At 44.4% G+C, this 27,018-nt stretch overlaps 2 protein-coding genes across 2 annotated transcripts; one reads left to right on the top strand and one right to left on the bottom strand.

The window, feature by feature from the left end:
* The first annotated feature begins 478 nt into the window (after positions 1-478).
* On the top strand, positions 479-5,002 carry LOC147972179 (uncharacterized). The gene is made up of 7 exons (XM_087524253.1): positions 479-524; positions 588-639; positions 756-807; positions 1,396-3,278; positions 3,388-4,075; positions 4,186-4,266; positions 4,415-5,002. The coding sequence occupies exons 1-7, from the start codon at positions 479-481 to the stop codon at positions 5,000-5,002; spliced, it is 3,390 nt and encodes a 1,129-aa protein (XP_087380379.1).
* A 17,742-nt stretch (positions 5,003-22,744) lies between these two features.
* Positions 22,745-23,844, bottom strand: LOC147972178 (uncharacterized). The gene has a single exon (XM_087522970.1). The coding sequence runs from the start codon at positions 23,743-23,745 to the stop codon at positions 23,125-23,127; it is 621 nt and encodes a 206-aa protein (XP_087379096.1). The 5' UTR covers positions 23,746-23,844; the 3' UTR covers positions 22,745-23,124.
* Positions 23,845-27,018: the final 3,174 nt, after the last annotated feature.

Genomic DNA, 27,018 nt, shown 5'->3' with positions numbered 1-27,018 from the left:
CAAAAAATGAGCGTGTAATCGCAAAAGAGGGGCAGATGCCGAGGTCATCCCTTTTTTGAAAGTAAGTATGGTCACAAAACATGCAACAACCTAGTTAAAGCTACAGAAAAGAGTTAATACATGTTTTAGTACATAAATTTGTAGTGGTGGGAACAGTTTCATACAAAAACTAAAAAACCCCAAAAAAATAGTACATGAACTCTACTGCCGTAACAAACGCATACAAATCTGTCCGAACTAGTCCGCGTGGAGTGCCACGTCAACAACCTGCATTTATCTAGAAACCCCCCGGACTTGTCGCAAAATTCAGTCTTTCGTCCTCACTCGCGCCAGGCTGAATAGAGTTAAACAAAAACACCCTCGACGGTTCAGATATACAGCCGACGCCCTCGTAACCCCTCCCCAAACCCCTCCCCTGTCTCGTCCTCGACGGCGACCCAGGGTGACACCGTCTTGGGCGTGGCAGCGCCGGCGATCGATGGAGCCGCGGCTTCGCGAACCAGGGGAGTTCCCTCCCGAGTACGGTATGTACCGAATCCCTTCCTCTATACCGCAATTGGGAACCTAATTGGCCTGGGTTTGGTTAGGTTTAGGTGGCCCAGATGATCAATCCATGTTCGTCATATTTAGTGCTGAACAGTAGGTGTTTCCTGTGTGGATTGGTATGAGTTTCCTGTGCGGATTGATGGTAGACTAGGTTTTTGGGGATCGAGGCTGCAATCAGGAACCTAATCGGTGTGGGTTTGATTCTGTAGTTGGTGTGCTGCTGTTGTAGTTTGTCTGGTGCTGTTGATGGGGATTAAAGAGGTGATTTTAGCATTCAGATGCTGTTGAAGATACCAATATGGAAGTGTAGTTTGTCTACTACTATTGATAGGAATCCATGCCTCTGTACTGCTGTTTGTAGCATTGTAATGCTGTCCATGTGTTGAGTCCATGTCTGCTGATGAAAACTTCAGTTTTTAACTGCACATGTCTACTGCAATTTCAGATCAAAAGAGTGTGTACTGCAATTTCAGTTCCAGTTTAAAAGAGTGGGCAGAAAACTGAACTTAAGATCACTGCAAAATGAAGTGTGTACTGCAATTCCAGTTTAAAACAGTGGATTTTAATTTATGGAAGTGTGCATTTGTCAGAAAGAGTGCATTTTTAACAAGTGTTCATTTCTACTGCATTTTTAAATTACTAATATGTTCGGGTGCACATATCTTCAGTTACAAATATGTTAGTACATTTACTGCCATGTCTCTCTTCATTTAGAGTTATCTTCACTGCCTATGTCCATTTTCACTTATATATTTCTCCAGTTACAGTTTTATTCAGTGCATATGTCCACTTATGTGTTGAATTGCATACATAAGTAATTCAGTTGCTGAGTTTTGAAATGTTCCGCTTTGTGCAGTGACAAATGGAGAAGACACTCAGTTGTTTTCAGTTGAGTTTGAGCACAATGGGATATTCATAGGGCAGGGTACAACTACAAACAGATCATATACAAATATTGGATGTACACATGATGCTTTCGACTACTGCCATGTTGATACATGGTCATTGGGCATGGTGAAGTACTGTTTGTCCAGGTTGGATTATGATCCCACTGATCCATTGGTCAAAGTGTATTGGGTTTTGCCAGGGAAAGATATTATGGATGGCCTTGTCTGTGTGGACACTGAGGAAGCAATTGCTGCTATGGTCACTGCAAGCAAAGAAGATAAAACATTGGATGTAATAGTGGACGAGGAAAACAAAATAAGGACTTTGTATGGCGACGATGTCATACTCAATAGATGCCCAACACTACCTAGAAAATTGCCAAGGTCTGGTCAGTTTGGAGAAGGGACTTCTGGTTCATATGCAGAGGAGGCGAGGGAAGAGGAGGAAATAGGGGAGGAGGAGGAAGCAGGGGAATCAGGGGAAGCAGAAGATGCACAGACCGACTCGGACTTTTATGAGAGTGACTTTGACTGCGAAGATGGGGATGATGATCTGTTTGCTGAGAATGTGGATCCAGAGTTGAATGACAATAATGAGAAGCAAGCTGAAATATTTGACGAAGAGGACCCATTAGATGACGATGACCTCAATCTGTCCAAGGAAGAGCTTGAGAAGCTTAATTACAGATTTAGAGTATTCAATCCAGAGCTGGATAGCAACAACCCAATGTTCAGGGTTGGCTTGGTATTTGGAGAAATGAAAGAACTAAGGGCTGCACTCACTGCATACAGTGTCAAAAATAGAGTTAAAATCTATAAACCAAGGAATGAGGCAGAGAGGTTAAACGCATCATGTCAATCTGATTGTCCTTGGAAGCTTAAAGCTTCAAAAGACAATAGAACAGGCAGCATTGTTGTGAGAGCGTACAATGGAGACCACACATGTCAGAAAATATGGAACTCCAAGTGCTTGACAGTTAAATATCTCACACAAATGTTCATAGATGAATTTAGAGACAATAAGAAGATGGACTTGGTTACATTTGGAAGAAAAGTTCAGAAACAGTTTAAGTTGCTACCAGACAGAATGAAGTTGGGCAGAGCTAGGAAAGAAGCATTGAGGATCATTAATGGAGATGAAGCAGCTCAGTATAGCATGCTATGGGATTATGGCCAGGAATTGAGGAGAAGCAACCCTGGAAGCAAATTTATAGCTTGCACAACAAAGGTGAAGGAGAAGGATGACCTAGAGCCAAAGGATCATCTATCATCACTATATTGGTCTTATGATGCATGCAAGAGAGGCTTCTTGAATGGTTGCAGGCCAATAATCTTTGTTGATGGATGTCACTTGAAGAGCAAGTATAAAGGGCAGTTGCTTACAGCTGTGGGCATAGACCCAAATGACTGCATCTTCCCAATTGCCATGGGCATGGTTGAGGTGGAGTCCACATTTACATGGGAATGGTTCCTCACTACACTAAAAAATGATCTAAATATTCTCAACACTTCTCCATTCACTATCATGAGTGATAGGCAAAAGGGATTAATCAATGCTGTTGAAAAGGTCTTCCCAGATGCAGAACACAGATTTTGTGTTAGACACTTGTACCAGAACTTTCATCAAAAGTTCAAAGGTGAAACAATGAAGAATATGCTTTGGGCCATTGCTAGTTCTACAAATATGGACAAATGGAAATTGAATAGAGACAAGCTCAAGGAGGAGAATGAAGCAGCTTACAATTGGTTGGATGGGAAGCACCCGAACCAGTGGGTCAAAGCATTTTTCTCAGATTTCCCGAAGTGTGACATACTACTGAACAACATGTCAGAAGTATACAATAGGTGGGATTTGATTGAACTTTAATGATTTGTTACTTGAGCATTTGTGTTGTCACTTCAACATTTGTTACTTGAGCTAATTATGTATTGTGTCATTTGTATGTACTTGCAGCTACATATTGGATGCAAGGGAGCTTTGCATTGTGTCTATGCTAGATTGTATAATGCACAAGATGATTGTAAGGCATGAGAGTAAGCAGAGGGAAGCAATGGAGAAGTGGACAGGAAGAATCTGCCCCAAGATCAGGAAGAAGTTGGACAAGAATGCGGAGTACTCTGGTAACTGCTATCCAACTCATTGTGGTCTTGGAGTATATTCCGTTGAGTCTGGAAACAACACATACATTGTAGACATTCCTGCTAGGTGTTGTGATTGTAAAAGATTTCAACTTAGTGGGGTGCCCTGCAATCATACAATTGCTTGCTGTAGAGCTGATAGGATAGATCCAGAAGAGTTGGTCCACAAATGCTATAGTATAGAAACCTATCTAAAGGCATATGGTCACAACATCATGCCTATGAGAGATAAAGCTCACTGGCAGAAAATGAATGGGATTAGAGTACACCCACCAGTTTTCACAAAGGTAATGGGCAGGCCACCAAAGAATAGAAAAAAGACCCCAGAAGAGAAGAAGAAAAAAGATGGTAGTATATATCTCAACAAGAAGGGTGTGACCATGCATTGCTCTATCTGTGGAAAATCCGATCATAACAAGAAAGGGCATGACAAGTACATGGCAGCAGAAGTTGAAGCTCAACTAGATGAAGAAGAAGAAATAGAAGATCCTTCAATTCTTCAGGCAAGTCACTGAATTTTGCAACATATATACTTTTTGCAAGTTACTAAATTATGCAACATAGACAATTCTGCAAGTTATCCAACTTAATTATGCATGCATTATCTTTGCAGGACATAATGCCAGCAAGCCTAAATCCCAGGTTGGACCCAATGAATGTTAGAACTAGCATGGTGTACATGATGGGCCATGAGGTAAAATTCATAAAGCAAGCACTTGTTTTTTTAGTATCACATAACTGTATTTCTTGCACTTCTCCTAGCACTTGCACTTGTATAAATCTAGTTATTTCTCTTGCTTATTATAAATCCAGTTATTTTGTTTGCATCTTCACATTTGCAGGATAGAGCATATGTGAGCCAAGTGACACCACCAGGACCGTTGCCAGAGCAAGCAGCTTTTGTGCTTGATGCTATAGACTCAATTCCTCAAAGGACAAGAACGACCACGACAACCAACAGAGGAAGGGTGAGAGCCAGAAGAAAATCAAGAACTATAAGTGAGCAAACACATCTAGATGAACCTGGTTCTAGTGCACAAGCAGGAAGACAAAACAAAAGAAAAACAACAACATGCAGTACTGAAAGTGGAGTTGGGAGAGGAGCTGGCAGAGGAGGAACAAGAGCAAAAGGAGCTGGGAGAGGAGCTGGCAGAGGAGGAATAAGAGCAAGAGGAGTTGGGAGAGGGGCTACCAATGGAGCTGGCAGAGAAGTAGATGCCAATGGAACATACATTGGAGGGGCTGGCAGTGAAGCAGGCATAGGAGGAGCTTGGAGTGGATTTGGCACAGGAGGATTTGGAAATGGAGCAGGCATAGGAGGATTTGACAATGGAGCAGCCATAGGAGGAGCTTGGAATGGAGCAGGCATAGGATTAGGGGGGCTTGGAATGGAGCAGGCATTGGAGGATTTGACAATGGAGCGGCCATAGGAGGAGCTTGGAATGGAGCAGGCATATGAGTAGGAGGAGCTTGGAATGGAGCAGGCATAGGAATAGGGGGAGCTTGGAATGGAGCAGGCATAGGAGTAGGAGGAGCTTGGAATGGAGCAGACATAGGAGGAGCTTGGACTGGATCTGGCACTGATCCATCTCAGTATCCACTATATAGACTCATGTTTGGAGATGATGGAGCTAGGCACATGATCCCAGACCTTAATGCCACGGATGAAGTACCAGTTTCACATAATGCACCTCCAGGAGATCAGTGCTAGAGTGCTTGAAGTTCTTAAATAAACTTCAAGCTACTTTGTAGAAGTTCATGTATGAACTTTATTTTTTTAAGTGCTCATTTTGTAATGGTGTAGCCACTATTTTTGTAATGATGCACCCACTTTAGTGTTGTGTGCAATCTGCTGTGATCAAAATTCAGTAAAAACTTGATCAGTTCTGCAATATACTGTGATCATATTCAACATTTAAGTGTTGTCTTGCTTACTGAATTTTTTAGATGAATGTTTCTACCAAATTCAGACTTGTCTGAATTCAGTAAAAACTTATTCTGGAGATGCATGTTTCTGCCAAATTTACTGCACTGGACTGAATTTTAACATCTATTTTTTTGCTGTCAAATTCAGTGCAAACAGAAGTTTCTACATCTGTCCAATTTTAACATCTATTTCTTTCAGATTTTGCTTCTGCTGTCAACATAACTGAATTTTGCTTCTGCTGTAACATGACAAAAAAAATTGTAGGTACTGGGACTCGAACCCAGGATGAGCAGTGACATGCAACAGTCAATATACCAGTATGCTATCAGTGGATTTCGCTCAAACTACGTGTTATATCTCTTTTCTACGCTGAGGACGCGACCTCACTACAGCCTTCCACGGCCGCGTACTCCAGTTTTTAGTGAGCACTGCAGCAAGCAAGGAGGCCACCCGGCGTTTCGTCTGCGACGCACGTCCAACAAGGAAGGAAGCTGTACTAGCGCTGCACGTCCATGTTACGGCCGCACACTCTGACCGTGTGTGTAGGGTGGCGGCACACCACGAGGCGGCGCGTGACGCATATATGGCGCGCCAACAGTTTGACCAGCAGCTGAGGATGGTCGCACGCAAGCCGGCGGCGCACGACGGCGAGGCTGGCTGTACCCGTGCCCTCATGCCCTGTCGTCGGACGACGAGGAGTAAGCATCTAGTCTGAACTTTCGTCAGTTCAGTTAGTGCAGACGAAAGCGCAGTTACGTCGGTGTAGTTGTACTGCCATCAGTGAGTCTTGCATCAGTAGTTTGTGCTCTCGCCGGCGATGAGAGATCAGCGGTGTTGAATGAGAGCGACAACGGCGGCGAGGGCAAGGGGCGAGAGAAGTTATTAGGGATTGAAATTAGGGAATCGCCGCGAGCAGAGGATTTGGAGTTTTGTGTGCTACTGACCAGGGGACCTAATAACATAAATAATATATATAGTGGGGGGCTTTCTAAAAAATAACAAGACGCCGGGCGTATGCCTTTATCCGACGTGGCCTGCCAAATGTCACGTTGTGAGCAATTTGTATGCGTTTGTTACGGCAGTAGAGTTTATGTACTACTTTTTTGGGGTTTTTTAGTTTTTGTATGAAACTGTTCCCACCATCATAAGTTCATGTACTAAAACATGTATTAACTCTACAGAAAATATGGGCGCATAGGATGTCTCAATCGTCAGCTCTGTGCGCCGGGAGCGATCGGGCTCTCCACCAACTGTGGCCAGCGCTGCGGCACACATCCCCGTCCCTGCGCCGCGCAGGTACTCGCCATCTCCGTTGTTAGTTTATCTCCAATATCTCATAGAATTTGCAGCAAATCTTTCAAACCATGCATACATGTGTGTGATCTGTCAGCTACATATCCACTATTCCACTTTCGATGTCTACCAAGATGATCGAGAAATTAGGTGCGCGACGAGTGTGTATTTATGCTGGCACCTGTTGTTGCCGAGTTCTCAAAACGGCTCAGTTTGCGTTTGGGTTCATGCTAAACAGATGGGCTGCCTCTTCTTTGACAAGGTGCATGCTGCATACATGGTAGGAAGTGGAACAGGATCAAAGCATGCACGGCTGGTTTAGGTCATGTACAGTGGTTTACACTAGTAGAAAAAGGGCCTATAGTCCCGGTTCGTAAGGGCCTTTAGTCCCGGTTCCTAAACCGGGACTAAAGTGTCGGTACTAATACCTCCCCTCTTTAGTCCCGGTTCAATCCAGAACCGGGACTAAAGGCCCTCCACGTGGGCAGTGCGCAGAGCCCAGTCAGGAGACCCTTTGGTCCCGGTTGGTGGCACCAACCGGGACCAATAGGCATCCACGCGTCAGCACTTCTGTGGCTGGGGTTTTTGTTTTTTTTTGAAGGGGGGGGGGTTTGGGGGTTTTGGGGGGTTAATTTAGGTGTTTCATATATTGTGTTAGCTAGTTATAATTAATAGAGAGAAGTGTCCTCTGTTATGTCCGTGCTTGGTCGACGCTACGTACTATACATACGTATAGAGAGGACTAGACACGCTAGCTAGCTAGTAAGCAAACGAAGGAAACAGAAGATCGTCATGAACATATATGCATATATACAGAGAGAAGTGATATCGACCACCTCTTCTTCTCCGAGAGATTGGTCGAACAACAAGTTCTCGTATATCTATCTGACACTACCGGCTTCATATATACAATAATTATCTCTTACAAATATAATCATACGGACTCAGGGTCCACATAGAATTCTCCGTCTTCAGGGATCACGTGGTCAAGAAAGAATGCCGCTAATTCCTCTTGAATTGCTTGCATGCGAGCTGGTGCTAGGAGTTCATCCCGCTTCCGAAACATCTAATTTGAAGAAGGGGGTCAATACATATATATATATATATAAATGAATGAAACTCAACACAAATGATGGTAATAAAATAAAATTGTGAATGTTGTTATTTACGTACTTCATATTGTTCGTTAGAGTACCCGCCCCGCTCACAGATCGTGTGGCAGATGGACTCGCAGATGTAGTATCCACAGAAATCATTCATTTATTCCTGCCACAACCACTTTACAAGAAATAGAGGTCAATCAAACTGATAAGCAAGAATGCTAAATGGTATTGATGAAACTAGCGCTTGAATCACCAGGAGATGCGCGGAACATGCTACTATAGTACTTACTTTCGGGTGTCTAAATTCCAGCTCCTTCAGCAGTCCCGAAACTGTTTTGGTGAATTTTCTCCAAACCCTGCCGGACAAAGAAAACAATTACTTGATATCAGTAAATGAAAAAAGTTGCTGATATGGTGGATAATGATCGATTTAACTTACTTCTTGAGAATTTCAGTCATGTCCGCATACTCCTTGGGATCTTTTCGTTTAGAGTCCAAGACGGTTACTACTCCCTGCTCAAGCTTAATCTCTAGGAGAATATAGTGGAAACTGCACACACATGCATAACTCATGAATTACATTACTATAACCTTGACTAATATATAAGGGAAACCGAATACGCACAAGACAGTAACACTCACCTGAAGTTGTAAGGAAAGAGTATTATATCTTTGTTTTGATTTATTACGAACGATCGTAGCAAGTTGGCCTCGGTAGCTGTGGCATGAAGTTTAACCTGAGTTGCATCTATGAGATATGTGTTAATGAACCCAATATCACCGACTTTTCTTTTCTTCAATTCGGCGATCTTCAATCTGCATAATATAGTGAGGATGATTATAAATACATGCAATGAAAGAGCTAAGCTATATAGAGAAACTTAATGACAGAAATAGTACTACTTACAGACAGTAGCAGGCGACCGTTGTTTTATCGAGGGCCAATTGATTGAAAAACTGATAGAACTCCTCAAATGGAACAGGCAACAGATCAATTCCAACGAGGTCATGCTCCTTTTTAACTTTCACATACAAAGTACTCCTCCCCCAGAGTCTCTGCAGATTTTCAAGTACCAATCATGCAATCTTCGCATCATCGTTGATAGAGATCTTTCATCTTTGACGAGAGGCTTCCCGTACTTGTATCTTTGTATCTGCACCTCCATGGGTTCATAATGTACTTCGTCGGGCAGGTAATCTGCAAGATTGCTATAACCGGGCACCATCCTCGGATCATTATCGACGTTGTGGCTAGGCACCTTGAGCGGGGGGCACGATTGCTTCGCTTGTTCGCCGAGCTGGGCAATTTGTTTCCCAGCTCGTCGTTCTTTCAGCCTTTGATCACTGATAGTACTTCCCGACCGCTCCGCTTCGGCAAATTCCTTTCCAATAATGCGGTCATAGTTTCCTTTCGGCGGATCAGACTTCGGTGGTTTTGTCAGGCCAGCCAGAGTGCGCTTCACTTTCACCCGATCTACCTTCTCCTCCGGAGGTGGATGTTTCTTTGCTTTCACCCCTTCAAAGAAGTTCCTCACTTCTTCTCGCGCGATCTCGGCATTCTCCTCCAGGGTCCTCTCATATGGTAACTTCTCTGGAGTCTTCAGAGAAGGACCGAATCTGTATGTCCTCCCGCCTCTGGTTGTACTGCTAGACGCTGACCGAGCAGATGGAGCGGTTGTCTTCTTTACTTGCTTAAGCCGTGGAGGAGAAGGACTACGACGCGCCGGAGCAGCTGGAGCGGCGGCAGGTCTCTTCCGCCCTTGCTGGCGAGGCGGAGAAGGAGGAGGATGGCTGTTCGGGCGCGTCGGTGCAGGCGGAGAAGGAGGCGGAGTGCCGCCACGCACCAGAGAAGGAGCCGGCCGAGGGCCCTGATCGTCACTCGCCGGAGGAGGAGGCGGTGGAGGCGGAGTGCCCTGACTCGCCAGAGGAGGAGGAGGAGGCGGTGGCGTCCAGTTCGGAAGGTTGATGAGCTCCTTCCGCCATAGGCATGGAGTCTTCAGAGCAGACCCCAGCCGAGTCTCCCCTTCACCGGTAGGGTGGTCAAGCTGGAGGTCCTCAAATCCCTCTGTTATCTCATCCACCATCACCCTAGCATATCCTTCTGGAATCGGCCGGCAGTGAAAAGTTGCGCCGGGTTCAGTAGGATAAACAGAGCCAACAGCCGCCTTGACCTTCAAATTCATCCATTGCGTCATAAGGTGGCAATTTTGAGACTCCGTTATAGCATCCACGGGATAGCTGGCAGGAGCCGTCAAGGCATGCTCCAGCTGAAGCAGCTCGGTGGAAGCCACGCTGCTTCTGCGCTAAGATGGCGGGGTAGCTTCGGGGGAGGCTTCGGCAGTACGTTTGCTGCGATTTACTTCTCGTTCCTCTATCGCGTCTACCCTTGCTTGCAGCGCCTGTATTTGGGTCTGCTGCACTTTTTTCCTCCTCTCATGGGATTTGTAACCGCCTGCGTCCGGAAACCCAACCTTCCACGGAATGGAGCCTGGCGTGCCTCGTGTCCGTCCAGGGTGCTCAGGATTCCCGAGGGCCATTGTGAGCTCGTCGTTCTCTCTGTCTGGAAAGAACGTCCCTTCCTGCGCTGCTTCGATATACTGCTTAAGCTTACTGACTGGTATGTCCATTTGATCGTTCGTCCAAATGCACTTCCCTGTTACAGGGTCCAGTGTTCCGCCAGCCCCGAAGAACCAAGTCCGGCAACGGTCTGTCCAGTTAATTGTCTCTGGTTTGATCCCTTTATGAACCAGATCATTCTCAGTCTTGGACCACTTAGGCCGGGCTACGAGGTAGCCACCTGACCCCGTGCGATGGTGAAGCTTCTTCTTCGCAGCATTTTGCTTGTTTGTCGCCGACATCTTCTTACTCTTTTCTGATGTCTTGTGGGCCACAAATGCAGGCCAGTGATCTCTGATCTTCTCATATGTGCCCTTGAATTCTGGTGTCTCATTATTTTCGACAAACTTATTCAGCTCTTTCTTCCACCTCCTGAATAGTTCTGCCATCCTCTTCAGAGCAAAAGACTTGATTAATTTCTCTTTAACTGGGTTCTCTGGATTATCCTCAGGCGGTAGGGTGAAATTTGACTTCAGCTCAGTCCAAAGATCATTTTTCTGCATATCATTGACATAAGACACCTCAGGGTCTTCTGTAGCCGGCTTAAACCATTGCTGGATACTTATCGGGATCTTGTCCCTAACCAGAACCCCGCACTGAGCAACAAATGCGCTCTTTGTCCGGAGGGGTTCAATAGGTTGGCCGTCGGGCGCGATTGCTATGATCTCAAACTTTTCATCCGAGCTCAACTTTTTCTTCGGGCCTCGTCTCTTTACCGAAGTTGTGCTCGATTCGGAGGGCTAGAAAAAAGAACAAAGACTTAATTAATATGTGTACATACCAAAACAATGAATGCATCAATCAGCTAGTCAGCATAGGCTTAACTAATATATATACCTGGCCGGACTCGGTTCGGTCACCGGAGCCGTCATCACGGTCTCCTTCTTGCACCGGCATTGGGTCACCGGAGCCGTCCTCATGTTCTTCTTCTTGCACCGGCATTAGGTCACCGTAGCCAGCTTGTTCACCCTCTCCTTCCAGACCATCGGTTTCGTTGAGAAACAACGAGATGGCATCACTTCCTTCTGCGATTATGTCCCTCAACAACGCTTCTTTTGTTGCTTCATCTAGGGCGGTGTCCATAGTTTCTACAAATATTTACAACATGGCAATTATTATTCAAACATGACAGATGGATATATTAGTGCCAAACGTAGAACTAGCTACCTAATCATAGTAAGCTATCGGGAGGGGGTATATATCGACAACGATGACACTACATCTATGTCCCTCGACGACCCTCGTTCCCGATAAAAAAAAGAGGAAGAAGAAGAAAAATAAGAGGAGAAGAAAGAATAGAGGAGAAGATCTCCTCTATTCTTTCTTCTCTTTTTTTTCTTCTTCCTCTTCTTTTTTTATCCTCTTCTTCCTCTCATGTTCGATAGGATCGCCGAGGGGTCGGGAGGTTGCCTAGTGTCAAGGGATTCAACAAAACCATGTCTTCATCATTAGGCGAAAGTAACATGTGCATGATGGTACGAAGCTCTTCAAAGTTGTTCTGGAACGGAGTCCCAGATAGGATAATTCGCTTTTTGGTACAAAGTTTAGCAAGAGCCTTCCGAATATCGCTATTTGGAAGGCCTTTGCTGAATTCGTACCAAAAGGCGGATTATTCTATCCGGGACTCCATTCCAGAACAACTTTGCAGAACTTCGTACCAACATGCCCTGGTTACTTCCGGCTAATGATGAAGGCATGAATTTCTTCAATACTTTGACACTAGGAAACCTCTCTCTACTTCCGGCTAATAAGAATAAGAATAAGAAGAAGAAGAAGAAGAAGAAGAAGAAGAAAAGAAGAAAAAAGAGAGGAGAAGAAGAAAGGAATAGTGGAGAAAAGAGAAAATAGAATATATTCTATTTTCTCTTCTTCTCCATTATTCCTTTCTTCCTCTCCTCTTCTTTTTCTTCTTTTTTCTTCTTATTTATTTCTCCTCTTCTTTTCGGTAGAGGAAACCCTAAATAGCTAGCAAGTATCGTGGGTGTGAGATACATGTGGCCTTCGGTGTCGGACACTACATCCACGTCCCACAAGTGACGTGGGCGTCGAAGCCCGCGCCACTTGTGGGATGCGGGTGTAGTGTCCGACACCGACGGTACATGTATCTCACACCGACGATACTTTCTATTTAGGGTTTCTTCTCTACCGCTCCTCGACCTCTCGACGACCCTCGTTCCCGATAAAATAAAGAGGAAGAAGAAGAAGAAAAAAGAAGAGAAGAAAGAATAGAGGAGAAGACTTCCTCTTCTTCCTCTCCTCTTCTTCTCCCTCTTCTTCCCCTTCTTCCTCGCCTCTCTCATGAATGTCCGGCGTTCTCGACCCCCCCACGTGTCGAAGAAAAAAAAGAAGAAAAAAAAGAGGAGAAGAAGAAAGGAATAGAGGAGAAGAAGAGAAAAATAGAATATATTCTATTTTTCTCTTCTTCTCCTCTATTCCTTTCTTCTTCTCCTCTTCTTTTTCTTCTTTTTTCTTCTTCTTATTTATTTCTCCTTTTCTTTTCCTCTCCTCTTCTTCTTTCTTTCCTCTTCTTATTTTCTTCTTTCCTATCCTTCTTTTTCTAAAATTGTAACTTTTGCATATATAAAACTCTTCTAAAATTGTAACTTTCTATATAAAACTTTCCTATCGGGAGGGGGAGAATATTGAAGAAAAAAAGAAGAAAAAAAAGAGGAGAAGAAGAAAGGAATAGAGGAGAAGAAGAAAAAATAGAATTTTTTTCTATTTTTTTCTTCTTCTCCTCTATTCCTTTCTTCTTCTCCTCTTCCTTTTCTTCCTCTCCTCATCTTCTCCTTCTTCCTCTCCACTAACATAAAATGCACTAACCTAAAATGCAACAAACATAAAATGCACTAAATCGATCAACTAACCTAAAATCAGTGATAAAATGCACTAACCTAAAATCGATATCTACTAACAACTTAAAAAAATTAGTACATATATGAAAAAATGCATATATGAAAAAAAACATCATCATATCATCAACAGAAAAAAACATCATCATATCATCAACAGAAAAAAACATCATCATATCATCAACATCATCATATCATCAACCTAAAATCAGTGATAAAAAGGGCGCCGGCGGCCGGACCGAAAGTGGCGGCGTGTGGTCGGGGCGACGGCGACGGGGTTGGGGAAGGGGCGGCGCGCGCGGCGATGGCGACGGGGTCAGGGAAGGGGCGGGGCGGGCTCGGGGACGGGGCGGGGCGACGACGGGCTCGGGGACGGGGCGGGGCGACGGCGCGGGGACGGGGCGGGGCGACGGCGCGGGGACGGGGCGGGGCGGGCTCGGGGACGGGGCGGGGCGACGACGGGCTCGGGGACGGAGCGGGGCGACGGCGACGGCGACGGGGTCAGGGAAGGGGCGGCGCGGGGCGACGATGGGCTCGGGGCGGCGCGCGGCGGGCGCGGGGCGACGACGGGCTCGGGGCGGCGTCGACGACGACGAACGGCCTGGGGGCGAATGGGAGCGGTTGGCCAAAATTTTCACAAGTGTGGCTTATATAGACGGAGCATTGGTCCCGGTTCATGACACCAACCGGGACTAATGCCCCTCTTTGGTCCCGGTTGGTGCCACGAACCGGGACCAAAGGCCAAATTTCAGCAGCCCAAAGGGCGGGAAGCGGCGGCCTTTGGTCCCGGTTGGTGCCACCAACCGGGACTAAAGGGGGGCATTGGTCACGGTTGGTGCCACCAACCGGGACCAATGCCCCCTTTAGTCCCGGTTGGTGCCACCAACCGGGACCAATGGCCTTTGCTGCCCCGAGCCCAAAAGTTTAGTCCCACATCGCTAGCTGAAGGGCGTCGGCACTGGTTTATAAGCGCTGGTGTTCCTACCCATTCGAGCTCCTCTCTAATGCAGGCTTTCGGGCCTAAACTTGCTACTGCCTGTGGGCCTATTGGGCCTTCTGCAGGCCTGAATCCTGGCCCATGTAGGGTTTCTAGTCGTATTCAGGCCGTGGAGGCCCAGTAGGAGGCATTTTTTTGGTTTTTTCTTTTTTATTTCTATATTTTTTTGGTTTTTTATTTTTTTATTTCTACTTAAAACTAAATACTTACAGTTTTTTAGTGATTTCTTTTTGCTTTTAGGTCACAAAAATTATAAACTTTCTGTTAGTGCCATTAGTTTTAAATTTTAAATAGTTTAAATTTGAATTTTTAAAAATTTGTGTGAATCACTAGTTTATGAATAACTTTACTATAAAAATAGAATTTTTTTTCTATTTATTTTTTATTTCTACTTACAACTAAATACTTACAGTTTTTTAGTGATTTCTTTTTGCTTTTAGGTCACAAAAATTATAAATTTTCTGTTAGTGCCATTAGTTTTAAATTTTAAATAGTTTAAATTTGAATTTTTAAAAATTTGTGTGAATCACTAGTTTATGAATAACTTTACTATAAAATTAGAAATTTTTTCTTCTTTGCTATTTATTTTTTATTTATACTTACAATTAAATACTTATAGTTTGATTTTAGGTCACAAAAATTATATTCTTTTTGTTATTGAAGAATATTATAGTTTTATTTTAGTTGATCATAACATAATATTTTAATTGATTGTTTTTATTTTCATAAAAGTTTTGTAGTTTATTCTGTTTGCTATTAATTCATTCTTTGAGCTAAATGACTCTGAAATTGGAAAGCATTTCAAAATGAACTCTGAAAAGGTTGAAAGTTGGCATGGTATCATCATTTCACCCACATAGCATGTTCCAAAAAGTAGAGAGGGTTACGACAAAAACTTGATGCACTTCGTGTACAAAATGGACAATCACTTTCGAAGTATCAAAGTTTCAAACCATAAGACATGAAAACATTTCAAATGAACTCTGAAAAAGTTGAAAGTTGGGATGGTATCATAATTTCACCCACATAGCATGTGCATGTACAAACGTTGCAGGTCCTCTCGTGTCTCAGGTGTATCTTTTGTCTTCCCATACACGCCCAAGAAGCCTAGCAGGTTCACGCAAAGGTTCTTCGTCACGTGCATCACGTCGATTGAGGAGCGGACCTCTAGGTCTTTCCAGTAGGGTAGGTCCTAAAATATAGATTTCTTCTTCCACATGGGTGCGTGTCCCTCAGCGTCATTCGGAACAGCTAGTCCACCGGGACCCTTTCCAAAGATTACGTAGTGTAAATCATTGACCATAGCAAGCACGTGATCACCGGTGCGCATGGCGGGCTTCTTTCGGTGATCTGCCTCGCCTTTGAAATGCTTGCCTTTCTTTCGACATTGATGGTTGGTCGGAAGAAATCGACGATGGCCCAGGTACACATTCTTCCTGCATTTGTCCAGGTATATACTTTCTATGTCATCTAAACAGTGCGTGCATGCGCGGTATCCTTTGTTTGTCTGTCCTGAAAGGTTACTGAGAGCGGGCCAATCGTTGATGGTCACGAACAGCAACGCCTTAAGGTTAAATTCCTCCTGTCTGTGCTCATCCCACGTACGTACACCGTTTCCATTCCACAACTGTAAAAGTTCTTCAACTAATGGCCTTAGGTACACGTCAATTTCGTTGTCGGGTTGCTTAGGGCCTTGGATGAGAACTGGCATCATAATGAACTTCCGCTTCATGCACATCCAAGGAGGAAGGTTATACATACATACAGAGTCACGGGCCAGGTGCTGTGATTGCTGCTCTGCTCCCCGAAAGGATTAATGCCATCCGTGCTTAAAGCAAACCATACATTCCTTGGGTCCTTTGCAAACTCATCCCAGTACTTTCTCTCGATTTTTCTCCACTACGACCCGTCAGCGGGTGCTCTCAACTTCCCATCTTTCTTTCGGTTCTCACTGTGCCATCACATCAACTTGGCATGCTCTTCGTTTCTGAACAGACGTTTCAACCGTGGTATTATAGGAGCATACCACATCACCTTCGCAGGAACCCTCTTCCTGAGGGGCTCGCCGTCAACATCACCAGGGTCATCTTGTCTGATCTTATACCGCAACGCACCGCATACCGGGCATGCGTTCAGATCCTTGTATGCACCGCGGTAGAGGATGCAGTCATTAGGGCATGCATGTATCTTCTCCACCTCCAATCCTAGAGGGCATACGACCTTCTTTGCTGCGTATGTACTGTCGGGCAATTCGTTATCCTTTGGAAGCTTCTTCTTTAATATTTTCAGTAGCTTCTCAAATCCTTTGTCAGCCACAGCATTCTCTGCCTTCCACTGCAGCAATTCCAGTACGGTACCGAGCTTTGTGTTGCCATCTTCGCAATTGGGGTATAACCCTTTTTTGTGATCCTCTAACATGCGATCGAACTTCAGCTTCTCCTTTTGACTAATGCATTGCGTCCTTGCATCGACAATGACCCGGCGGAGATCATCATCATCGGGCACATCGTCTAGTTCCTCTTGATCTTCAGCAGCTTCACCCGTGGCAGCATCATTGGGCACATCGTCTGGTTCCTCTTGATCTTCACCAGCTCCCCCCGTTGCAGCATCACCGTATTCAGGGGGCACATAGTTGTCATCGTACTCTTCTTCTTCGCCGTCTTCCATCATAACCCCTATTTCTCCGTGCCTCGTCCAAACATTATAGTGTGGCATGAAACCCTTGTAAAGCAGGTGGGAGTGAAGGATTTTTCGGTTAGAGTAAGACCTCGTATTCCCACATTCAGTGCATGGACAACACATAAAACCATTCTGCTTGTTTGCCTCAGCCGCATCGAGAAACTCATGCACGCCCTTAATGTACTCGCGGGTGTGTCTGTCATCGTACATCCATTGCCGGTTCATCTGCGTGCATTATATATAATTAAGTGTCCAAATTAATAGAAGTTCATCATCACATTAAAACCAAAAGTGCATACATAGTTCTCATCTAACAACATATAGCTCTCCAGAGCATCTAATTAATTAAACCATACATTGAAACTATGTAAAACATTTCAATGCGAAAACAAATGCGATCATAATCGCAACCAAGGTAACAATTGATCCAACGGCATAATGATACCAAGCCTCGGTATGAATGGCATATTTTCTAATCTTTCTAATCTTCAAGCGCATTGCATCTATCTTGATCTTGTGATCATCGACGACATCCGCAACATGCAACTCCAATATCATCTTCTCCTCCTCAATTTTTTTATTTTTTCCTTCAACAAATTGTTTTCTTCTTCAACTAAATTTAACCTCTCGACAATAGGGTCGGTTGGCATTTCCGATTCACATACATCCTAGATAAATAAAATCTATGTCACGTTGGTCGGCATAATTTTCATAAACAATAAATGAACCAATAGTTATAAAGATAATATACATACCAAATCCGAATCATAGACAGGACGAGGGCCGACAGGGGCGGATACCAAAACCATCGCACTATATAAGATGCAATAATAAATGTAAGAAAATGATACAAGTATCTATCTAAACATACAAGTAAGAATATTTTTCCTTTTAGAAAGAAGATAAGAACAAGAGGCTCACCACGGTGGTGTCGGTGATGAGATCGGCACGGGTGATCGACGGTGGTGAAGACGGGGACGGGGCGTGACGGACCGCTAAATCTAGACAAATCTCGAGGAAAATGGAGCTTGGAGGTCGAGCTTCGAGAGGAGAAAGCTTAAGTAGTGTGGCTCGGGCATTCCATCGAACACCTCATGTGCATAGGAGGTGAGCTAGAGCACCACAAAGCCCTCTCCCCCTCGGCCAGAAAAAACAGAGCACTGTGCTCTGCTCTTGCGCGAGGGGGTATATATAGGCACCTCATTGGTCCCGGTTGGTGGCATGAACCGGGAATAAAGGGGAGCCTTTGGTCCCGTATCAAGCCACCAACCGGGACCAATGGTGGTGGGCCAGGAGCGAGGCCCATTGGTCCCGGTTCGTCCCACCAACCGGGACCAAAAGGTCCAGACGAACCGGGACCAATGGCCCACGTGGCCCGGCCGGCCCCCTGGGCTCACGAACCGGGACCAATGCCCACATTGGTCCCGGTTCTACACTGAACCGGGACTAATGGGCTGAGCCGGCCTGGACCATAGCCCTGTTTTCTACTAGTGTTATAAGACAGTTTTATCTTAATCCAACCACGTAATAATCTAGATATGACAAAAAAAATATGATGTACAATGGTTTCTCTTTCAATCTTATCTTTAGTAACTAGTTATTCTTAAAAATGTGGTGAGAGATTTGTTGCTAAGAGATCATCTATTAAATAAGAGAAGGCAAAACCTTTTTTTTCAGGTTTCTCTTTCCTTCATCTCAGCATTTATCATATGTGGCACTGCTAAGATAGAACCATTATACATGCCCTTACGGTCTTCATATGAAGCACACACTCTTTTCTTCAGGACATTTACGTTTTTGCCCCTAATTTACTGCCACTCTCATATTTATTCCTAGTTTTTAGCTATGCTCAAATTTGCCTTTAAAAAGCATTTTAGGTCACCATAGTGCCCTTTTGTCTGGTCAAAGTCATTAGACCATTACTTTCAAAATTCATATGAACTCAAAAAAATGCTAATAAGACATGAAAATGTTAAGAAAAACATCATCTATACGTGCATGTCATTTACATTCATCACCTATATGTGCATTTATTTGCATTCTCCTTAAACATACTTATATTTTGCAGGGTACCCTAAACATATTATTAATGTTATTAACCCTAAACAGGTTTAAATAGTGCTTTGTGTCATCAATGTAAATGACATGCACATGTAGATTATTATTTTTTTGAACATTTTGATATCTTAATTATTTGCATTTTTCTTAGTTCATATGAATTTTTGAAGTAACGGTCAAACGGCTTTGACCAGACTGAAGGGCATTTTGGTGACCTAAAATGCTCTTTAGGAGAAAATTTGAGCATAGCAAAAAAATAAGGATAAATATGAGATTGGGCGCAAATTAAGGACAAAAATATATATGTCCCCTTTTCTTTTGTTATTTTTTAAGTAGTACTTGGCACGTGGGTTCATAGCATTGTCGTTTTTTTATTTCCAATTAATTTCTCAACATCAAAACATGTAAAAAGTAGCTTAACCTAACAGAAATTACCATAATGGACTTTTTTTTAGAACTACCATAATGGACTTTGATGCCAAAGCCAAGCCAAAAGCCCAAAATTATACAACTTATTGTATCAGTGCATGCATTGCATTTCATGGGTAGGAATAGGAACCAAGGGAGCATGTCGCTTCCCTCTTGGTGGCGTTGTTATGGGTCCCACCATGGTGCCAGGGCTCTCAGGTGAAAACCCTAGTCCATCCTCTTAGACTCGACGACGCGCCATCACCCTCTTTAGGGCTTCGTCGTGGAGCCTCAGGCTCACTCGATTACCGATGACCTACGACGTAGGATTTGTCTTTCCTGGCATGGCGCGTCCTAGACTCGCGCGAGGGGTGGTTTAGATGTTCTCCTATATGATAGACCGGTGGTTTCTCCAGGCGGCTCGGGTCAGGTCTTGTCTATTAGTGGTGGATGTTATGTGTTAGGGGTAGTGTCTCCCGGTTTCATGTGCGGGTTGGGTTAGTGATACTTGTGCCACTAGTTTTCTTTCGACCTGCTCGTAGGAGAGTTTTCTTACCACTTTGTATCGGTTCAACCGTTTGTGCCTTTAGCTATAGAAAGAGGGGCAAAAGGCTGTTTTGAGAATGAGAACCAAGGAACAACCCACACCCATTTGGTGTTCGCAAAAAAAAAACATTTGCCTCGTTTCCCACGGGCATAATTCATAGACTTGTACAGTTGCATCACCTACTCGTGCACTATATAGCTTAACCTCACATAGCAAGGTATTTAATTTCAACAGAAATTGATCGACGTGGAAATGTGGCATTTGAAATGAAACACGCAAGTTTCACTTGGGGAAGGGCTCAAACCAAGGACGGTGCAGAAAGCTCCCCCTATTACATCCATGGAGAAAGGAGCGAACTTAAATTATACTCTGGTTGAAACGCACCCATTTTACGAGCGTCGACGTCTCCATGTCGATATAGGACCCTGCGTTGGGGTGGAGGTCTTCAATCACAGACCCGGTGCCATCCTTGCGGTTTGTTTATCTCCGGTATCTCACAGAATCATGTAACCGTTTAAAAAGCTGGGCATGTCTACCTCCTGTCTACGATATGTCAGCCATACATTGTCTATCTGGCTGTACAAAAGGAGTACGTTCATATCTAACGGGTAATGGACGGTAAGGATAGAGGGTACACTAGTATAGGGGTACAACCAGAACTTTTGCATTATCTAACCTGTCAAAAATGTATTTGTTGGAAATCAGGATACTTTTTATAGAGAAACACATGTGAGGTCAAGAGCCTTAGCTAGAGAGAGGCGATGAAGATGGTAAGGAGCCGCAGGAGGGTATTTATTTGCCTTTCCCTCCATTGAAGCAGAGTTTCCGTTAATCCGTTGTCGCCTCACACAACCTGGATGATCAGATTAGTTATTCCAAAGAGCTGGAGATTCCAAATGTGCTATACTGTCATGTGTTACTTCAAATATTTTCACAGTTCAAGCGCCAAGTCCGCATGGGAAGTTTCGAAAAAAATAGTTAGTTCATATACAGCAGGTACAATCTCAAAAAAATAATAATTTTTTTCGAAAAGGAGGGTTCGCCCCAGACTCTGCATCAGAAATAATAATAATTAAACAGCGGGTACCAATCTGATCCTGATCTGATCCACTATGCAACTCTCTCGCTCTGCTTGCCACTTCTATGGAATTCCGAGGTGGCATGCAAGTGCAATACATTAGTCTAATGAATCTCCTGGTATATTCTCTTTTTCTTTTGGTGACCAAACCAGAATCTTGGTGTCGCGATTTCCTCGCAATTTGGAAGATGAATTGGAGATCCAGTCAGTTTAACATATGATGTGGACTATTTCATATGAGATACGTAATTGATGAGATACGTCAGTGGCTGGCCACCAAATGACGCGGATTAAAGACTCCGCAATGCATGCCTGAAAATCTAAATCCACATAATTGTTAGTCTCATTGTGATTTTGGTACGCGCTCGAGGCGATGACTATACATTTAACATATCTGCTTAAATTACTCTACCCTAGTTGGTTGCCTTTCGGTTCTCTTGATCATTTTAGCAATATCATCAGTGTAATGCTGCATTAATGCGCTAACAAGCTTTATAATTCTTTGTTACTTAAGTGCATAATTGAAGCAACTTAGCTATCACTCACACTCACCAAGTCGATCACCAGTCAGCAGTCACCACTGTTTTCTTTCTTTTTGTTATTTTGCACGAATACCAGTGGCCACCGCTAGTGTGTGAACCACTAATTGGACGTACTGATCTGGAAGGAAGTGCAATTCAAGGAGCTGGTTACGTAGACAAGTTTATCTTGTAAAATATCTAAATTTGTAGCCTTTTTTAGGAAGATATCTAAATGCAATTAATCAGGAGACAAAGGATAAGCTCTGCAGATTATGTGAGCTCTCCAATTTTGCATCACTGGAACTAACATCTATTACTCCCTCCGATCCATAGACACTAGAAAAATCTAAGACAAGTAATATGGATCGGAGGGAGTAGTAACTATTTTCTTGCCAAGCAAATGCTGAAATAATAAGCAAATTTTGAACTAATTTAATCCATAGTGGCATCATGAGCTCATTACATGTGTATGTGTGGTGCTAAACTAGACATGCGAGAGATTAACTGGCACCATTTATTTATTTTTGAAACCGGACAAAAGATTCACTACGTATATTAATTAAGAGGAAAAAGAGTTCGGTCGCATCATGAATTTATTACATGTGGACATTCGCAACAGGGTGGTGATTGAGCGGATCTTTCTTTGGCGGGCCTCCAACTATCTTCAAATTCTTTGCTTTCTTGGAGCACTGGCACCCGCTCTCAAGATAACAGGATTGTGACCGGCTTGACCACATGGTGGACGTGTTGACTGCTGCCACACTTCGACTAGCTTCGCCACAGATCACTTGATCTTCTGGCCAATTGATGGTCTCTTTTTCTGCTTTCTTTTATGATTTCTCTTGGGCGTGTTTGTGTTTTTACCCCATCAGACTATTTTATATTCGATGAGGCATTTGACTTGGTTGTGTGAATTTGTTGGTTGTGCTTTATATATAAAACGGACCGAACGCCTGTTTTGATAGAGTTCTCCAGGTATGGAGATGAAGGTGTTGTACTCCAAGTAGTACACAGTCAACTACGTTTGTCATAGCTAAAGTAGTATTAAAAGTATATAAAGCAGGTGGATAAATTTCACTAGAACAGACAAACATCTCCAGAAAATTGATATCGGGCACATGCTTGGAACCAACCATGTACATAATCTTTCACAGTAAACATTGCTGTACATAGATTTTTTTTTCGTAAACACCGCTTTATATATCTATGTACGCCTTCACCATATTCAATCGATGCAGAAGCGGGGGGTTTAACCCTCTTTTTGAAAAACAGCCATGTCATTTTTCACCCCTATAGCTAATATGTCATACCGATTTCAATCGGTCTCACTCAGCATCGATCTACTGTCACTCGGTCAGTGCAAAAGGAAAACAAGCTACCCCCTCCGTTCATTTTTGTAAGTCGTTTCAGACAACTGAAAATGGACTGCTTTGCATGCTGTCTGAAAAGTGAAAGAGGGAGTATGATATATAACTATATGCTCCCATTCCTCCGGTTCCAGAACCTCGTGATGAATATGCCGGCGGCCCGGTCAATCTCATCGTCCACGTTGAACTCCAAACCCTCGACCTTCCGGTTGCTCCTGATCACGTCCATGACCGACGGCTCGCTGGCGTCGTGCCCATCGTCGCACACGTCGAGCAGCTCGCTGCCATCATCGTCGTCGCCCTCGTACTCGTCGGCGTAGCAGCAATTCTCATCGTCGAAGATGGAGTGCACCGACCAGTCAGGGCCGTCGCCACCGTCGCCATCCTCTTGATGGAACAACGCCAACTGATCAGAGATGTCAGTGGCGTTACGACGACGGACGAGGACGACCGGCTTCCCGCCGCCGGCCTTCGCCTTGCGCGGCACGAGGGCCTTGTCGAGGTCCTTCCCCGACTCGGTGGCCACCATGAGAGCGTGGATCCTGTGCGAGATGGCGCCGACGGTGGCCATCCTGCGGCGGAGCGAGGCGAGGACGAGGAGCCTGGCCGCGAGCACGCCGGTCTTGCTCTTGCACATGGCCGCCGCCTTCTTGAGGTTGCCCATCTTCATCTTGGACGCGAGGTCGAGGATGATGACCGAGGAGCTGTTGTGCTTCAGGCTAGGCATGAGCAGATCACTGAAGTGCCCTGCTGATGGCTAGCTAGAGATGGAACAGTGCTGCACAAGAGGCTTCAGGGTTTGGATTCATGGATCTTGTCCTGGAGCCACAAGGGGCTTATTTATAGCCAGAGGCGTACGTACTGGGCGTGCAAGTGAAGGTCTGTGAGTGTGCAACTTTGCTCATGAAATGATCAAGCTAGCTTTTGGTACGTAGTCCAAAGCACATGAAAGGAACATTTTGGAGAAAACAATTCGGCGTGCGGAGTTGGCACTACGAGAGTGCAGGCGATGGAAGCAAAGGTAAAAGGCAAGGAAAGCCAGCAACGTGATACGCGGGAGGAAAGATATGGGGAAAGTATTAGTCCCAATTAGGTCTAAAGAGCACACGCCCTGATTGGCTCTCTGGGACGATCCAACCAAGTTCACAATACCTCCGTGGGCAAGCAAAATAAATGGGCGACTAATCAAACATGGCTGGTGTAGTGGTATGCTTATGAAGCAGAAGCAACCAAACCGGGGGTGGCTTTTCCTTTGGGGTCTCCTTGCGATCCTGTGTGCGTGTAACGTACTCGATTTTTTGTTTTGGATGCACTCCGCCTTACGGCACTTTATTCAACTGGCGAAGCGAAGGCATATCTGACCCCAAAACGCAGTCGAGAAAGCCAGGGGTTACATCAAAGTTTGTGTAACGTACTCTGAGTTAATTAACCTGTAGTGCTATCCTTGTGCAGCTCCTGCTTGGATCAACTGCGCGCGCTCGCCTCCTCCACCATCGACCAATCGCGAGGTGCACGTACGGGAGCTTCGGCTTCGCCGTGACGACCGAGCGGAGTGGTGTTGGACGGACAGGATGTGCTTCCCTTGCGGGCACTGGGGCAACAGATAGAAGACCACACATACATACCGTGCGCTTTTTCTTTTCAGGTTTGTGTGTGTGTTCAGCGAACCTACGGCAGCCACGTCGTGTCAGCAAACTGTTTGCTGCGTGTGCACGTACGTAGAGGTGGTTTGAACGGTTATTAGTGGCTGGGGCGCGTGATTGTGCGCCTCTCATGAAGGTGTATGCTCATTTCTTCATCTTAAAGAAAAAAACAAAACCCGCACCTTCATCTCACAAAAAAATTAAAAACTTTCTCACCTCTAACCAGCAGATATGACACGTGGCCCTCACATTCATGTTCCAAAAAGGTAAAAAATTACGTTATCACCACAGGGCGGAGGCGTGATTGGGTCAGACCTACCTCAACTGGCTTCACTGTGGGTACGGGGACAGGTGAAAGTGCAATTGTCACTCAATTACGATTTTCATGTGAATCACAATACGATTGGCAAGAATTAATGTTGGTTGTCAAGTTTATCTCCGGACATTGGTTTCTCTATGTGGTCTATCGACTCTGATAACCCCATTTTTTCAAAAGGGACAAAAGACGGTGTTCTTCGGTAGCTTAGAATGTTTTTCGGTTAACTTTTGAGTTGTAGGAACATCCGTACTATTAAGAGGGGTTGCTGAGATTAGGGAGTTGGAGAAATCTATCATTTTTAAAAAGTTGCTCCCCATTACTCCCTATTCTCTTATCATGCACACTGTTCACATCATCATAGTACCACATTAGTGCTAAGTGCAGCCACGTCACCCCTTTTTCCCCATCGGTTGTTGCCCATGCTACGTATCGTTTAATTCTCCTTTCTGTGCGTGGGCTATGCAAGCGACTTCTCATTCTCGCAAAAGAAAAGGCGACTTCTCATATACTCTAGCCAGGTTTGTGTACGTGGGCTTTAAAGTGGCTACCTGTGGCCCTACACAAATTTACCCCAACGTTTCATTGGACCTCGCCTCTTTTATTCCCTAAAAAACGTCGCATCTTCATTACGGCGAATCAACCAGATGATTTTGTCCCCGCTGACTCTTCCTCTTCGTATTCTCTTCTTTCTGACCTTGGCCCTGTTTGAATACTCTACCACAGTTTGAGTTAGAGTTATTTTCTAATCCACTCTAACCCAAATAAGCACCTCTCCATCGGGATAGTTGGGTTAGATGGAACTAACCCACTCTAACCCTTCATGTTTGAATACTTTTGGGTTATTTGAGCCTCCAACTAACCTAAACTAGCTCTAACCCCATGATCCAAACAGGGCCCTTGAATCCCCTTCCTCTTATCTCTCCTCATTCCAGAACCATCTCAGTTTGATGGTGTTGCTCCAAATCAATCTGATATCCTCCTTTTTCCTTATCTAATTTCGTTATTTGTGACTCTGCAGGTACAATGATCTGATTGTACGTTGCCACTCAAGATTGATGGTGTTTTACTAGCACCCCATGAATCGTCGATGGCTCTGTGGATTGTGGATCAGGAGTTTCTACATCGCCATGAACCCATAATATTTGGCTTCGTTCTTTCTCCGGTCATTGGATTCACATGGGATTCTGCCTCCAGACAGTGTTGGTGACCACTTTCTCCGGTCATTGGATTCGCATGGGATTCTGCCTCCAGACTGTGTTGGCTGGTCACCGAAGTATGGGTCTCAGGCTCTCTCTCTCTTTGAATAGGACGGTTCATAATGGTCGATCCTCCTCATCTTGCTCAACCAAACCAAAGCTCCCATGAGGCAATCTTTGTGATAGTCTCCCTTCCGGCGGAGCACGACCATCCCTCCCTCTATCTCCTGGATCGTGGCGCTCTCAAAGGCTACCCATGTTGTCGCCAGCCGAATTGCCAACAGAGGAGAATTGATCTGGGTGAGTAACATGTGTTTGAGGTAACGTGTACTCCATTTATTATGGTCATCATATATATAACTTCAGTTTGCCTTCAACAACACTAGACAAAATATTTTCTATGGGGTAATCTGATCTGGGTGTGTTCTGGTTCTAAAACTTGAAATAATTAAAATTCAGGAGATGCCAGATTGAGCGGCGACTCTATTTGGTCACTAAGCAACCCTCAGCTCGCCTTCAGAACTAGACAAAATATATTATGTTTGTTGTTGAAGCAGGAATTGGAATATACAAAGACACATATTTGGCTTATCGAGGTTATAACTTCATCTGTGGACCAATCCATGGAGTCATAAATCAATCTATTCTCTCTAGCTTTCATCCTTACAGGCCAAGAATGTACTACCATCTTGAAAGAATATTCCCCTGTGTATGGTGCCAATGTTTACTGGTTGATAAATTCATAGTGATTACTAAACTGTTGGCCATGGGTATTTCTTTTGCCAACAGATATATAGATCTTGGCTATCTGAAAAAGAGAAGCTATTCAGCCACAAATTACA

Source organism: Triticum urartu, chromosome 5A (assembly GCF_056163025.1).
Source record: "Triticum urartu cultivar PI428250 chromosome 5A, HENAU_Tu73, whole genome shotgun sequence".
Taxonomy (NCBI): Eukaryota; Viridiplantae; Streptophyta; class Magnoliopsida; order Poales; family Poaceae; genus Triticum; species Triticum urartu.
Note: the sequence above shows the minus strand (reverse complement) of the source record. Positions and strands in the feature narration are given on the sequence as shown.